The following is a 17,362-nucleotide window of genomic DNA, read 5'->3' as shown; positions in this document are numbered from 1 at the left end:
CTATGCCGGCTATTTGGTTATAGTGTTCCATGTACTTTTTGCCAGACAGTATCTTGCACCCAGCTGTGAGGTGCTGGATTGTTTCAGGGGCCCCTTTGCACAGCCTGCACCTGGGGTCCTGCCTGGTGTGGTAGATCTAGGCCTCGATTGCCCTGGTGCTCAAGGCTTGCTCCTGTGCCACCATGACTAGATCTTTTGTGCTATCCTTCAGTCCAGCCCTCTTTAGCCATTGGTAGAACTTCGGCTATCTCTCGGTGGTACATCCCATGCAGAGGCTTGTTCTCCCATGATGGTTCCTCCATTTCATTCTCCTCCAGGTTCCATTGCCTGAGACACTCACTTAGTGGGGCCATCTTCCTGTTATATTCATGGAGTTTAGATGTTTCATCTTGGATAATGGCCCTGATTTTATGTATGTATGTATGTATGTGTACAGTATATATATATATATATATATATATATATATATGTATGTATGTATAGCTAAAATAGAACTGAAAAATGATCCATTATTGCTTTAATTCATGAAGTGGAAAGAGTTTAAAAAACAGCCTGTGAACTGATGGAAAATGTTTTTCCCATCCCACTTTTACCCTGTTCTGTTTATGTGAATTGATATTTCTTCTCAAACTGAGTCTTAATAAATATGTTGACTGAGGTAGAATATGTCATATTTTATATTTCAGACCAAAATTTTATACACTTGGTTTGACTAATATCTCCTGTTGAAGTTCTCCTGATGTCCAGCAGGGGGCAGCACAAGGTGTGTCCTCCCCTCAAACTCAAGGCAGGCGTGTCCTGCTTACATTGTTCTTCAGTTGGTTAATCAGTTTAAAGTCTTTTCACAGTAGCACTGATTATTCCAAATAATACTGAGAACTTAAAAAATGATAAACATATTCATAAGATATAATCAAACACAAGTATGTTTGTAGATTTTTATTCTCTATCTGTCATAGATACACTGCAGTCATTTTGTTTTTGTTTTTTTTGTCATTTTTGAATTTTGATACAGTAACACATGCCCTTTTATTTATTTATATATGCGCTGTATATGTATATAACTGTCATCACAGAAAAAAGGGATGCTGATTTGTCAAATTATAAGCATACCTGTCACAGTGAACTTCCACTAATTTGTATTTTACATTTTTCTAACTCACAAAGAAACAGTGATAGTGAAATAAATACATGTTGCAGACACATACATCAGCGATGCTCAGGGGTGTGGATAACCGCATATTTAAGCTCTCAATCTGCTTGTCCCGTGTTACTTTATCATTCTAATATACCTCATATCCTGTGCACAGAAAGCATGGAAGTGTTTCCACCCGACATTCAAGAGTGTAAAATTTGTGTAAAATAAACATACACTTTTCAACCATACATACATCCATTCACTCTAAAACATATTACAAACTTAGTCCAGCATTTCCTTATTGAAAAAGGTGAACTAATAAAGCTTTTTTTTCCTAAATAAAACTGTTAATGCCTACTGATTTCAACACAGATGCCATATCAGAAGTCTGTGATGATTTCATTACCCAACTACAATAATGAGGGACCTGATAAATGAACAAATACTCTAAAATAACTTGTAAACTAAGCCAACATACAAATAAAACAATGATAAACTCTAAAATAAGACAACTTCAAACAACAGAATTCATAATCCTGTCAAGATATTACCAGCATCATTCTCCTCTGACCAAAATGCAAAATTTCACTCAACACATGCAAAGAGAAACATTCAGTGCCTGCAGTGTAGCTTCACTCACACATTCTCCATCCATACAATATGAGTCTATCAAACATTTAAGAGAAAGAGCAAAAAAAAAAAGAAAGAAAGAGGTACACACAATCAAGAGAGACACACAGTGGGGAAAGAAAGGCTAAAGGACCATCTACTTAATGACAAAGCAGTCAAAGCTAGGATCAAACTGACAGATGTTGATTAGTCATGCCTGTTCTACTTCACATGAGTGATTAATAATTCCTAGGCTATAGATGTCAGTCATTTTCAGATTATAGAGAATACACAATTACTAAAGACAGAATGCACGTAGTCTACACGAAACACGACAGCAGCAGTTAAATTCGGTGTCGATACAGCATGGTTTTCTCTTTGTGACATCTTGACCACCTGAATGAAAGAAAATAACCAAAAAAGAGGCTAGAAAGTGAGTGAAAGTTTTCAGAAAGGAATATCTGAGTTGTGAGAGGCAGTGCAATGTGAAATACTGTCTTTCATTTCGAGCACCTACTCAGACAGCAGTAGCAGTATTTTATCTGTAAAATGCTCTTCACCTTCGGGAGGTTTGTAAGACGGCTAATGTTAGTTGTGTTCCTTTGTTTTCTTGTATTTAATTGATTTTTTTTTTCTTTGTTGCTCTACCACAGGATAAAGACTAAACTAAGACAAGATTTTGACATTCATAATAAAATGAATCAGGAAAACAACAGAAGGCTTTCTTTGGTCACAGAAAAGGCAAAACAACATCAGAACATGAAAAGAAAATTAGAAATACATAATACCAGTCAGGGAAGAAAAACTCTTCTTTGTTAACAAAAAGGTCATCTTCCAGGTTGAAAAATGGGAAGACTGTGGTAACTCTGAGGTGCGAGGTACACACTGGGATTGCATGTGGCTGATGCATAGGATTAGCAGGGACTTTAGCGTGGACGAGCCAAGGAGCAGGGGAGAGTTTTAAGCATTCTTCTTCTACTCTCCCTCCTCTGTTTCGTCCTTATCATTGTCCTCCTTGTTCATAGCAGCGATGAAAGAGCTGGTGGAGTTGCTTTTAGAGGTCACAGGGTTTTGTCTCTTTTCTGGAGATATCTGTTTGCTCTACTAGGACCTCTTGGTTCTGCCCAGCTCTCTTCACCACTGTTCGTCTGAGGGTGCGACTTTTACGCATGTGGGCCCTAAAGAAAAAGCAAGGACAGAGAGAAAACACAAAAAAAGGACAATTCAGAGTCTTATGTAGCTAAATGGATATTGAATGTTCAGTGTGAAGGATGTGATGACATCATCTAGTAGTATAAATTACAAAGTGGAACCAGATGAGTCAACTAAATCCTTCTCATCTGCTGTGGTGGTTGTTAGGAAAAATGGTAAATTCCCATGCAGATTGCGTCATGCTTTTTAAATCCAGCATTAATTTGTGTCACATGCCACTTAACAGCTGCTTTTTATATGCAGATGCCTCAAGTTTATGCAGCAATGACTTAAATTTGACTCCTAACAAACTACATTTCTACTGCTACAGTGCATCTGCATCTACAATACCATTCAGTAAAATAATAGAAACAGATTAGACAGTCATGGTCAGTAAGATCCATCTCAACTGTGTGATAAATGTAATTCCAGCTGGTACATAGGATAATATGTAATTTCACTCTGGATATAAAGAGTGTATAAAAAGTCACTAATCTTAGAAAATGTCATGTCCACAGAAGCAGAATGATAAACTGAAATGTAATAAATATTTCTTTTCTATTTTGTGTCACATCTTCTTCTGAAGCTGATGTTTCTGATGGCCGATAAAAAACAAAAAAAAAAACATTACAGTTCACTACCCACAGCTAAATTAGCAAACTTAGTGAATTTACTGAATCTGAAAACTCACACCTACACTAAAAGTAGTCACACACAGTCACATATGATTAAACAGGGGCCCTGCTTCACACACACACACACACACACACACACACACACACACACACACACACACACACACACACACACACACACACACACACACACACACCTCCTGACCACAGTTCCATCCTCTCTTACAGTTTCTCGCTCTACCACAGGAGGGAGCTCTGTTCCGCAAAAACCACCAAAAAAACCTGGTGCCTGGTGGCATGAAAGGGAGACATTGCAAGAAAATACACAGGGATGGATGTTGAGCTGCATTATGTTGATGAATAATGAGACATACGTGTTTTATTCTTGTTTTCATAAAGCAGGGACACCATGAAATATGCAAATGATGACGAAAAGCAATAATTTACTAATTATTTAAGTTCTATGTTTGATGGAAAACAGGAAAGAAGACATCTCAAATTTTTAAATTAAGCAATTTAGATAGAATTAAGTAATCATATCACTATCAGAACCACAGATATTGATCTCTAACTCTATGAAAAAGATAAAACACACTGATTCATATGATCCTCTCAACTTTTATTAAACATGAATGATTGCTGAATGGTCTGGTTTTTATTCTTATTTATGAATTTCTGTCATCAAGTTTTTTGATTCTGATTTAAAAGATCACTTATGTGTATTTATAGTTTACACAGTGTCTCAGCTTTTGGAAATTAGATTGAATGAATATATATGAAGTGAATAAACTGTATATTAAATCTCAGCCACGAAATCTGGGTTGAAGAATAATAACAAAAAGGTTATAGACACACCTGTTTGAAGTCATCGTTGGCTGATGGGAGGTCGGAGGCCAAAGACAGATCTCCCTGGGAAGTCATTGTCCTGTCACCCTCTAACAATGTTGTCTTTTCTGAGCGGCGGACCTTACAAGCTTCAGCACCATCTTGCCTTGATGAGTGGAAACCCTCACGCTCGACAAATGTTACCTTGGTCAAAATGAAAACTTAAGGTTTATTTAAGGCATTTATTAGTGCAGATATTATTTTTCAGATTTAATCTGTTAAAAAGAGAAACTGAAGGTGATGATAATGGGCATATACAGCAATGTGCATCTTACACACCTCTGTGTGATCTCCTTCACTCTTCACTACAGTCCGCTTCACCACCTTTGAGTATCCATCTCTCTCCGAAACAGTGACGGACCCATGAGGAGTTCCTTCTGGTGGCACCTCTTCATGTTCCGCACCATCCGCAGAAACACACTTGCGTATAACTTTACGGGTGACCTGATTGGGATAATGTATTTGCACGATGCATTCATTTAAGGAAATAACTCACTATATTTGTTGAAGCATATGTAGAATCTTGCGTTACCCTTTTCACAACTATGTGCCCATTTTCATCCTTGTACCTCTCCTCCGTTACTGACTGTGAAGGGAGGTCAGCAATTTCCTCAGCCTGTAAGAAAAACAGGAAGAACTTTTAGGAACATTTTCTTGGGTCCGTGTGATGTTCATGTGCTTAAGTCGGTGCTTAATGGAAACACATGCTAGAGAGGAAATATGACACGAAACTAGCACTCAAGGTTCAGTGACACGAAGGGATTTTAAGAAATCACAAACAGGGTTACACTGTCAACTTCAGCCATCAGTGCAAATAAAATATGTCTAGTAAGGCATATTATTATTCAAATTGAATGCATTAAACATTGTTAGACATTAACCAGTGAAGACATGGCCTGGTTAGGAATTAGCACCACCATCCACGCCAGGTCGGGTACCTGAATGACAACTCTCCTTCGTACTATTCTGGTGGTGAAAAATTCCTCATCTGAACTTTCTGATATTGATCCAAGCTCTGTGGTGATCTCCTGAGCAAGCAACACAAATTCTTTCAGATTTACTGGGTGATAATATAATGTATGTAAGTTGTGTCTGCAGCAAAGCAAGCCATAAACAGAAGCGCACTTTCCAATCGGCATTTTCTGGTTCCACTGGAAGGTATGACAAGGAATTTCTATAAATGTAAAAAGCATTTGTAAAAGAAACCATGCTTTTACTTATTTAGATAAAGAATGCACAAACTGCTAATGAAAAAAGTGAAAAAATAAACAGCTCATTTGATCACTATACTGCTAATTAGAAGCAACAAAATGACATGCTGAGTTAGAACTGCATGATTCTGAATTTAAAAAAATAGGGTTACAGGGAGTTTTAGATCCAGCTTGTGTGGCCAGAGCGTTAGCAGTCATTTATCTTTGAAGCAAATGTTAAAGCTTAGCTTTGGGGGAAAAAAAGCTTAGCTTTGGGAAAAAAAGCTTGCAAGTTTTCACCAGGTCATCTTACCCTTCTCAGAGATTTATTAATGTCAAATGTTCCACGTAGTTGTGAAGTCTCACAAAAGGTGACTTCTTCATCTGAAGTCTCTGAAGAGTGCAGGGATTCCTCATTTTCTTTGTCCACATGAAGAGGAGGTGTGTGGACAAAAGGAGCATCCTCATAATCTTCACTTCCAGAAGACAACAGCACTTTTTGATGAGATGTTTCCTGCACTCCAACATGGCCGCCATGACTTCCACTTGATTTAGTTCTTGCCTCAAATCCGTCAGGTTCAGTCTCAGAGAAATCAGACACCCCTTGTTTGCAGTCGAAGTAAGACTCCGGGTCAGAAGATTCAACGGTTGGGCTTTCTGTGCCATGTTGCATTACTGTTGCACGTTCTAGATATATGTGGGTAAAGGCATCGTGAACAGAGGAGGTGTCGACATTCCCAAGAGGGACGCTGTACTCCTCTTCAGAAGCTGATGAGGCCAAGTCGGTTTTTGATTGGACTGAAGCAGACTGAATGGCAGAACAGTCATGGCCGATTGGAGTCGGAGTTTCTTCAGACTGTTGCTCACAGGTCCTTAGACCTCCATCATCAGAGAATATCTCAAAGTTCCCAGAGGAAGGATCTAGTGCCAGCTCGTCAAAGCTGAAATGTCTGGCAGTTGTAACCGTCTCAGGAGTCAAATCAGACAGTGACTGAGAGGAAATAGTTTCAAAGGAAGCTCCATGGCATAAATAATTCTCTTGGATACTCTGTGTTGATGTTTTCTGTATCACACCATTTAATTCATTAGATTGTGTGGTTGAGCCATGTCCTTCATGATCTACAGGAATGTCACTCATAAAATCTTCCCTGCAAAGATTAGTCAGATTCTTCTCAGGTGCACCAGCTACTGAAGGAGATATTTCAACATTTACAGTGTTTTTGCTGGATGGTTTAATCTCTTCACTGAAGCTTTTGGGAGATTTTGAAACTGGGAGGGATTCAGTAGGGGATACAAAACTTTCTTTGTTAATGTCAAAACTTGCCTCTGAAGTTTTTGTCATATTAGAAGTGACTGCAGCATTTGTGTTATCTTCTGCAAGTTGTGCAACAGATGACATGCTGGCTCCTTGGGTATCACGCTCTTCTGTAGGGTACTGATCTCTTTGTGAATGGTCTTGAAACCAGTACATTTCTTCAGCCTCAGGTTTGTTAACAGTAGATTCTGACAGAGGTTTGTCAAGTGTCTCTTGTATAAACTTAAGTTTCATCTCCTTCAGATCTGATAGAAGCTGATCAAGCTGTGGGGATCCCGACCCTGGTGAGGTTGGCGTTGAGTCTGAGGAAATGAGGTTGAGTTTGTCTGGGCTGTCTTGTGAATCTGGTATCACAGAGGCGTGTTTATCTAAGCCAGACTCTTCCCTCTGATTGGGCAATGAGAGTTCATCTTCTTTTCCCTGTGGTGAGCTACTTTGACTGGTCACTGTCACGCCATATTGTGTTTTACTCAAGTCCAAGATATCTGGAATTGCTAATTCTAGTTTTGCAGTGGAGAGAGCATTTGAATCTCGTGCCAAGAGTGGTGTCTCAGTCGGAGAGACCTTAGTCTGTCCTAACTCTACATTATTTGGTTTTGATGATTGTGAAAGATTGATCTTGGAAGATGAAGGTGAAATCTGAAAGAAATGGTGAAATGGAATGGGAAAACAAATTAAAAATAAAAATGATCATGGTATCTTTGGTGATGAAAAACCTCAAATGAAACATGCATTCGTCACAAAGATTGTTTAAGAATGACAGCAAGGTCTCATATGTCATTTGTAGTCCACATGCTTACGTGTAATAATTATTAACATTTTATTAACATAAACAGACAGATGAAAAAAGATAGGAAACATCTGAACCCCTCATCTTGTCAGTAGTAAGAGTATATCATGTTGGGGGGAGTTGCTTGCATGGTTTGGGTTATTTCGCCCTTATGGATTAAAGAGTCAAATGGGTTGAACAAACTGATATATAGAAGCTTATGAAACCTTTCATTCTGATGGAAATGATCTCATACGGGTTGATAATACTCCCATAGAACACAAGACACTGCACAGTTTGAGAATCATATGCTATGATCATATCTTAAAGACACATTACGTAACTTTCCAATCTTAAAACGAAGCGTTCCAGATTCATTTGATGGCACAGTGATGTCTATTATGCACATTTTTCTTGCCATCAAGCATTTATGAGCTGTCACTGCCCAGCAGCGTCCTGGGGCTGAGAAACTGAGCTATATAACTTTTTCATTAGTGATGCCACATGACGTTGTAGCAAACAGATGAGAAAAGATAGGAAACATCTGAACCCCTCATCTTGTCAGTAGTAAGAGTATATCATGTTGGGGGGGGAGGGGTTATTGGAAGGAGATAGGAAAAGAAAGAAAGAGACAGAACAAGAGATAAGACAAGACTCTACATAAGACTGTCTTTTACTGGCTGGAGAGAGCTCACAGTACAGGTAGGATCCAAGAAGGATGCAGAATTAGCCGCTGATAGTTAGAAAAATGTTCTGTATAGTGTCTTTAACCCAATTTAACCCACATAGGAAATTTTGACAGGACACTGCTGCAATCATCAACGCACCACTTATAGTTGCAAAGAATCCCTTTCAAGGAGCATCAAAGCTGTTCTAATGGTACATGGTGGAACAGGCAACCTGATCTCATGACATGTTCACAGAGCATAATATTCATATACTAAATATAAGTACACAATATATACTAAAAACTTAGTCACTGTTTTTTTTTTTTTCTTACTCTGTTCCCTAAACACTTGCAAAATTACTTTTCTACCAGCACATTAATGTCCTATGTCTTTATACCAGTTTCAACTTGATGATTTATATACAAGCATGAAGCTTATGCTTTTGTTTTGCACAAGTGGAAAAATGTATAACATGTTTTCTGGTGATTCTGGGTTGAGGTAAACACCTCATTAAAGCTTTTATCCCCTTATCTTTTCACCTGTCTGTATGTTAATAACATTTATTCAATTAATGACATACAATTGAAAAAGCAAGACATCATTGATTAAGATGCTTAAAGGTATTTTTCAAACATTCTTATTATATTATCATTATAATGTTCTTTTGTCAAATGTTTGAAAGACACAATAAACGAGTCAAAATCAGGATTTGGAACAACAAATAGTAAACATGTAGATAATTCCAGGTCAGAAAAATTTGTACTTGTCTGCAGGTCTGCCCCATCTCCTGAAGGGTAAACAGTTTTGCTTGTCATAAAAATAATAACCACCCACTTTAGTGACAAAACAAACAAAAAGAGAAGAAAAGAAGTAACCTGATTAACCCATAATGTTGTGTTTTCAGCTAAAATATGTGTGGAGGGGAATAGCATATTGATCCAGACATGTAGTTATGTCATCCCATTCAATTTTGGATTTGAAGTGAATTCATGAGTTGGCATTACTGTATGGCTACCACCGGGGAATAGCCTCTGAACATTTCCAGAGCCAGTAAAGGGGTATGTTTGAATAATCCTTTTATATTTGTTAAGAAGAGCATGTGCTTACGAACAGGAACAAGCATGACAAACAGCACATGCCTCTGACAGTCGTAACTTTGTTGTTAAGAAATACCTTCAGAGTGCAAAGCAAATTATTTAAATTTTGATCATTTAATGATAAAAAAAAATAGAAAAAAATGAAGTTGGCACCATTAAAAGGTAAATTCTATTAGCTTTTTTTTACAACAGGGCCATCGCATCTGCTGAAATGCAAACATGCCACAACAAGACACTAGAGCCTTTATATTTATTAGTAGAAGCTTGAGGAGCACCTGATACATTCAAACTTTGTTTTTTTTTGCCATGTTCTTTAAAACCTTTGAAAGCAACACTGCACTCACTGACAAGCAAGAGCTTGTGCTGTCTTACCATGACCAAGGAACCTTTTTTCTTGTTCTTGCACATGGATTTTCTTTTCGTTGTTGGGGTACCAAATCTTGGATGGATGTCCTCTTTACTCGTGACTCAGTCACTGTCCATTTATGTTTGTACACAAGTGGTCTTTTTTCACATGTTATTTCTTTGTCCATGGCCTGTCTCTTCAAGCCAGACAGCATGATGATACCATTTTTTTAATTCTACAAAATGGCATGTGCCTCAGCTATGCAAAACTAACAATATTAGATTATTTGGTCTCTTGGGAAGAGACCTAACAAAAAATACTTTATTTGTGTTTGATACTGAATGTAAGGATCCTGTTAGAGGTGTCTCAGTTCATGTCATCATTATAAGAATGTGAATCTGCTACCGTAAGCTATTAGGAAATTAAACTTTGGAATTTTCAAAAACATCCAACTAGGATATGTGCTTTTCCAACTAACTTTAATATTTTGAATATTCATCCCTTTATCAAAGAATGAGCATATCACAGACAATTTCTTTGAAAGATTTATAATGTTGTCATTTGATAGGCAAAGAAAACGTTTGCAAGACGCTGAAAAAAACTTTATATGGTCTATATTGCAACTTTTTGTTTGGTATCTTTTGTACAATATAGCTACAACAGAAGTTATTACAACCTTATTCACTAAAAGAATCCCTGACTGGCGAACTCAAAGAAAAACTGCAATATATCGTTGATAATTGTTGTTTAAAATGTGAAAATATCAAGAAATATGATGTACTGAACTGTTACAGTTACAGTTCAGTACAGTTTAAAGTTACATTTTTCTACAGGTCAGAAGTCCAGACCCAGCGATGCTGTGAAGCATATTGATCAGGCAGTCCCTGATGCTAACAAGTGTAACTAGCAAACCATGCTACCTTCTGATATCTAGCTAGCTAATGATGATACCTTTAGTGAGAAGTCTAGTCCACGGATAGAAATTGAAGAGTCTCCTATCAACAGTCTCAAACAGTCTCAAACCTAACAGTGTTAAGTTTGGTCACTTAGAGCCTACTGGGATGTTTCATTTGAGCGGGTCTGACATCTGTTAAACTCAGTCAGTATCAGCAGTAGATACACCCCATGTTAGCTTGATTTCAGATGGAACTGTCAATCTGTTACCCCTTTTTCAGCTTCATTAGTCTATTTCAGAACATCGATTGATTTAATTGTCTGGAGTCAAGCATATGTCTCAGAGCATTGATAAATAGTGATTTTCTTATCATTCTATAAAAATTGAAGATGATTTATTAACTAATGGTTGTTAAATAGACTGACATATTTTTCTATGGTGTAGAAAACTAAAATGCAATTATATTTACTACTATACCAGGAATTTAAATACCAATTAACTCTAAATTGTATGAAGCTGAAAGATGGATTATTTTATGACAGCAATTTAAAAACGATTTGTTCTATTTCATTATAAACTTTGGCCAACAATGAGAACTCAGTGGACACAGTTACTCTCCCAGAGCTGCCAACTTTTCAATAATCCTTGGAGTGAGATTTGGTGGAACCAACCAAAATCTACACAGCAGCAAGACATAAGACTCATAATTTTGTGCCGATTTAATCATAAAATATGGCGCTCAGGAGTAACAACATGTAAAAAAAAAGGGGGGGGGGGGGGGGGTTACTAATAGGTCTTTAAAGTACCAACAGAAACTTTAAAATAAAACAGGAACCAACTCAACTACACAAAGGAAGTGACACTGAGACAAGACAGAGGGAATTTCACAATAATCATAATTTCTCATGATCTGTATTCCCTCAACCCTAATCTGGACTAAGCAGTATAGAAAATGGATGGATGGATGGATGGATGGATGGATGAATCAGAAAGATACAGAGTAGAATAAGTTCACAGTCAGACAGTTCTCTGTCAGTCAATAATCTGATATTTATCTGAAAGTTTTTTCAAACTTAAATCCATATGAATTAATACATTTGATTAGATTATAAATTCTCTATTTGTTTCACTTTTGTTTGACAACTTACAAAAAAAGATGTCTCTAGAAAGTCTATTACAACCATATTATTATTATTATTATTCATATTATTTATTTATTTTTATTATTTTTTTATTTTTTATTGTTTCAGTTTTAGTAGCAGTGGTTTGGAAGCAACAGTAACAGTCAGATTAGCAAAGGGAAGCAGATGGAACATAACACTGTTTATTGTATGCTCATAAATAAGAGTAATAGGGGGCCTGGGCCCCTGTAAAGCCCTATGTCTAGCAATGTCCCTGTCCTCAGTCTCTGTAGGCATAACTTATTGATCACAAAAGCCTTTTTCAGCCTCAACAGACAGATTCCAAATAAACTCAGCTGTTAGCAATGTCTGAGTGGCTGATATTTATTACTACACACCTGAACTTAACAGGAAGCCATAACTTTAATATTGTAGGGACCCCTGTTGTTTAAAAATCAACACAAAAACTTAGATCTAGAAGCAGGCAGACGTAAATCACTTCCCCCCAAAACAGTAACATTACTGCACATACAGGATCCACTAGCTCCACATTTTCTCCCTCTGATAGTACCTGTCTGCAGCGCGCCAAAGGACTCGGGAGGAGACCTGTCCTCCTCCTCTTCTCTTTCGCCTCATCACCTCTGCTTATAGAGATTGTAGATTCTCTAATGTTTAATGAAGTTTGTTGGCTTCACACACACATCAAGCTGTGCATCGTTGGTCCTACCGAACCTCCCGATTAGCCGGTATTGCTCTTGATGTATGTTTCAGCGTGAGAAATCGGAAGATTAGCGTGAAAGCGTGAGAATCCACTCAAATGCGTGAGAGTTGGCAGCCCTGCACTCTTCTATAAAACAAACAAATAAACAAACAAAATACTCCATGGTTTTCAGCAGAACTTTAAGTCAAGCTGTGCCATAATTTGACTTTGGTGTTTTGGATCATTAGTGTGTTGGAATATTTCTCCTTTGCTAAGCCTTTGGTAACTGGGAGTCAACTCATCATTCCAGTGTTTTGGTACGTGGATTAATATTTGTGCTGCCATCTATAAATGTTATGTCTCTGACTTCTTTTGTATGTGAAGCCAAGATCCAGACATGCATCCCATAGGTTAGAATGGAGAAAGTTCTGATGTCAAGATGTTACATGAAAACAATTTTCCTACAGATTAACTATATGGAAAGGAAAGACGCAATAAATTTAGCTATAATGATCACAACATTTTGAATTTACATTTCAGTAACAATTGTGTTGGCATTGTATTCTTTTGGGGGCATTATTGACACTGCATTTTAAAAGTGTTTATTGATGCTAAAAAATGCTAACCTTAGTGAAAGGGGACAAAGTGTTGAATGAGTTGACATATAAGAGATATTGAGGAGCTGTACATTACTGCTGATATACGCTCCAAAATCCTGACTAAAGGCGAAAACAATTTTTAAAAGCTTTCGGATAATCTTAGGCAACGAGAACAATTTCCTTTATACATTGGATCATACAAATGAGAAATAAGTACAGATTTGCATTTTTTTGGTGATGGTTGCAGGGAAGAAGGGTGCTCAGTAGAAGATGGATGGAATTTGAAATAAAAAGGGTTATATAGAAAGGAAATCTCTGTTAGAGGATGGACAGGTTGTTTTTGTGACCATGCGATATTGTTCTTAACAACATCTGCATATGTGAGAGGTCTGTTAGCAGACAGCTGTGCAGATGCAGTTACAGTTACACTTGAATGTTTGGCATGAAAACCTGAAGGTAGTGAATCTGGTGAATCTGCTCTACATTCCTTAAACATGTCCTGGAGACAAAAGTCAAAATCTTCACCATCTGCCAATGATGACAGAGGTGATGTTGGTCTATCTTCAGAATAACGTAAATAATAGTCACAGTGTAGATTGTTCGTTTGGCCAAATGTCACGTGAGGAGTGAAAGTTTGAGTTTCATCTGATGCTACAGATTCTGGGGAGGATGCTCTAAAGTCAGCCAGCCATTCATGTAAAAGTGAATAGTCAAAATCTGAGGACAAGGACTCTGGGGACAACACCCTGCTACTAAATAACTTCTCCAGTTCAAAGTCTGATGAAAATGACTGTGGAGACTCTGGTCTGTTGTGGTCAAAAAGAACTTCCAGACACAAATCAGTGTCTTCCCAGTCTGATAATGTAGATACTGGTGTAAAGGACCTGGATCCTGACGATTCAGCACAATAATCAATATGAGTACATCTGAACTGAGGAACTGGTGAGTCAGGAGAGAGGGGTCTGAGTTCATCCTCAGAGTCCATGGAGTCCTGGGAATCTGGTCTTAAGGCAGATATCCAATCATCTATGAAGGAGACGTTGTATTCATCTGCTGATTCCAAAGGAGACGTCATACGCTCACAATGTAAAGCTCTGTAGCTGGAAATCGGCTCTCGTTGTTTTTGATATGCAACTCCGCGCACAACATCTGCATATGTCAGAGGTCTGTTAGCAGACAGCTGTGCAGATGCAGTTACAGGTACACTTGAATGTTTGGCATGAAAACCTGAAGGTAGTGAATCTGGTGAATCTGCTCTACATTCCTTAAACATGTCCTGGAGACAAAAGTCAAAATCTTCACCATCTGCCAATGATGACAGAGGTGATGTTGGTCTATCTTCAGAATAACGTAAATAATAGTCACAGTGCTGATTGTTCGTTTGGCCAAATGTCATGTGAGGAGTGAAAGTTTGAGCTTCATCTGATGCTACAGATTCTGGGGAGGATGCTCTAAAGTCAGCCAGCCATTCATGTAAATGGGAATAGTCAAAATCTGAGGACAAGGACTCTGGGGACAACACCCTGCTGCTAAATAACTTCTCCAGTTCAAAGTCTGATGAAAATGACTGTGGAGACTCTGGTCTGTTGTGGTCAAAAAGAACTTCCAGACACAAATCAGTGTCTTCCCAGTCTGATAACGTAGATACTGGTGTAAAGGACCTGGATCCTGACGATTCAGCACAATAATCAATATGGGTACATCTGAACTGAGGAACTGGTGAGTCAGGAGAGAGGGGTCTGAGTTCATCCTCAGAGTCCATGGAGTCCTGGGAATCTGGTCTTAAGGCAGATATCCAATCATCTATGAAGGAGACGCTGTATTCATCTGCTGATTCCAAAGGAGACATCATACGCTCACAATGTAAAGCTCTGTAGCTGGAAATCGGCTCTCGTTGTTTTTCATATGCAACTCCGCGCACAACATCTGCATATGTCAGAGGTCTGTTAGCAGACAGCTGTGGAGATGCAGTTACAGGTACACTTGAATGTTTGGCATGAAAACCTGACGGTAGTGAATCTGGTGAATCTGCTCTACATTCCTTAAACATGTCCTGGAGACAAAAGTCAAAATCTTCACCATCTGCCAATGATGACAGAGGTGATGTTGGTCTATCTTCAGAATAACGTAAATAATAGTCACAGTGTAGATTGTTCGTTTGGCCAAATGTCACGTGAGGAGTGAAAGTTTGAGTTTCATCTGATGCTACAGATTCTGGGGAGGATGCTCTAAAGTCAGCCAGCCATTCATGTAAATGGGAATAGTCAAAATCTGAGGACAAGGACTCTGGGGACAACACCCTGCTACTAAATAACTTCTCCAGTTCAAAGTCTGATGAAAATGACTGTGGAGACTCTGGTCTGTTGTGGTCAAAAAGAACTTCCAGACACAAATCAGTGTCTTCCCAGTCTGATAACGTAGATACTGGTGTAAAGGACCTGAATCCTGACGTTTCGGCACAATAATCAATATGAGTACATCTGAACTGAGGAACTGGTGAGTCAGGAGAAAGAGGTCTGAGTTCATCCTCAGAGTCCATGGAGTCCTGGGAATCTGGTCTTAAGGCAGATATCCAATCATCTATGAAGGAGACGCTGTATTCATCTGCTGATTCCAAAGGAGACATCATACGCTCACAATGTAAAGCTCTGTAGCTGGAAATCGGCTCTCGTTGTTTTTGATATGCAACTCCGCGCACAACATCTGCATATGTCAGAGGTCTGTTAGCAGACAGCTGTGCAGATGCAGTTACAGTTACACTTGAATGTTTGGCGTGAAAACCTGAAGGTAGTGAATCTGGTGAATCTGCTCTACATTCCTTAAACATGTCCTGGAGACAAAAGTCAAAATCTTCACCATCTGCCAATGATGACAGAGGTGATGTTGGTCTATCTTCAGAATAACGTAAATAATAGTCACAGTGCTGATTGTTCGTTTGGCCAAATGTCATGTGAGGAGTGAAAGTTTGAGCTTCATCTGATGCTACAGATTCTGGGGAGGATGCTCTAAAGTCAGCCAGCCATTCATGTAAAAGTGAATAGTCAAAATCTGAGGACAAGGACTCTGGGGACAACACCCTGCTACTAAATAACTTCTCCAGTTCAAAGTCTGATGAAAATGACTGTGGAGACTCTGGTCTGTTGTGGTCAAAAAGAACTTCCAGACACAAATCAGTGTCTTCCCAGTCTGATAACGTAGATACTGGTGTAAAGGACCTGGATCCTGACGATTCAGCACAATAATCAATATGAGTACATCTGAACTGAGGAACTGGTGAGTCAGGAGAGAGGGGTCTGAGTTCATCCTCAGAGTCCATGGAGTCCTGGAAATCTGGTCTTAAGGCAGATATCCAATCATCTATGAAGGAGACGTTGTATTCATCTGCTGATTCCAAAGGAGACATCATACGCTCACAATGTAAAGCTCTGTAGCTGGAAATCGGCTCTCGTTGTTTTTGATATGCAACTCCGCGCACAACATCTGCATATGTGAGAGGTCTGTTAGCAGACAGCTGTGCAGATGCAGTTACAGGTACACTTGAATGTTTGGCATGAAAACCTGACGGTAGTGAATCTGGTGAATCTGCTCTACATTCCTTAAACATGTCCTGGAGACAAAAGTCAAAATCTTCACCATCTGCCAATGATGACAGAGGTGATGTTGGTCTATCTTCAGAATAACGTAAATAATAGTCACAGTGCTGATTGTTCGTTTGGCCAAATGTCATGTGAGGAGTGAAAGTTTGAGCTTCATCTGATGCTACAGATTCTGGGGAGGATGCTCTAAAGTCAGCCAGCCATTCATGTAAATGGGAATAGTCAAAATCTGAGGACAAGGACTCTGGGGACAACACCCTGCTGCTAAATAACTTCTCCAGTTCAAAGTCTGATGAAAATGACTGTGGAGACTCTGGTCTGTTGTGGTCAAAAAGAACTTCCAGACACAAATCAGTGTCTTCCCAGTCTGATAACGTAGATACTGGTGTAAAGGACCTGGATCCTGACGATTCAGCACAATAATCAATATGGGTACATCTGAACTGAGGAACTGGTGAGTCAGGAGAGAGGGGTCTGAGTTCATCCTCAGAGTCCATGGAGTCCTGGGAATCTGGTCTTAAGGCAGATATCCAATCATCTATGAAGGAGACGTTGTATTCATCTGCTGATTCCAAAGGAGACATCATACGCTCACAATGTAAAGCTCT

The 17,362-nt window shown here is 38.7% G+C and overlaps 1 protein-coding gene across 4 annotated transcripts in view; it reads right to left on the bottom strand.

Annotated features, from left to right (window-relative positions):
- Positions 1-924: 924 nt before the first annotated feature.
- ank2a (ankyrin 2a, neuronal) overlaps positions 925-17,362 on the bottom strand; it is an 80,041-nt gene continuing 63,603 nt past the window's right edge. For 3 of the 4 annotated variants that reach the window (XM_041982642.1, XM_041982644.1, XM_041982645.1), the window contains 6 exons: positions 5,962-7,602; positions 5,397-5,486; positions 4,991-5,074; positions 4,738-4,902; positions 4,429-4,602; positions 925-2,925 (listed from right to left, as the gene is read on the bottom strand). In XM_041982642.1, coding sequence (XP_041838576.1) covers positions 2,911-2,925; positions 4,429-4,602; positions 4,738-4,902; positions 4,991-5,074; positions 5,397-5,486; positions 5,962-7,602 — 2,169 coding nt within the window. In that variant the 3' untranslated portion in view covers positions 925-2,910. The remainder of the gene's footprint in view (positions 2,926-4,428; positions 4,603-4,737; positions 4,903-4,990; positions 5,075-5,396; positions 5,487-5,961; positions 7,603-17,362) is intronic. The other variant, XM_041982643.1, reaches the window with a different exon arrangement.

The sequence above is a fragment of the Melanotaenia boesemani genome, chromosome 4 (genome assembly GCF_017639745.1).
Source record: "Melanotaenia boesemani isolate fMelBoe1 chromosome 4, fMelBoe1.pri, whole genome shotgun sequence".
In the NCBI taxonomy this organism is placed as follows: Eukaryota; Metazoa; Chordata; class Actinopteri; order Atheriniformes; family Melanotaeniidae; genus Melanotaenia; species Melanotaenia boesemani.
This window is presented reverse-complemented; position numbering and strand designations above follow the sequence as displayed.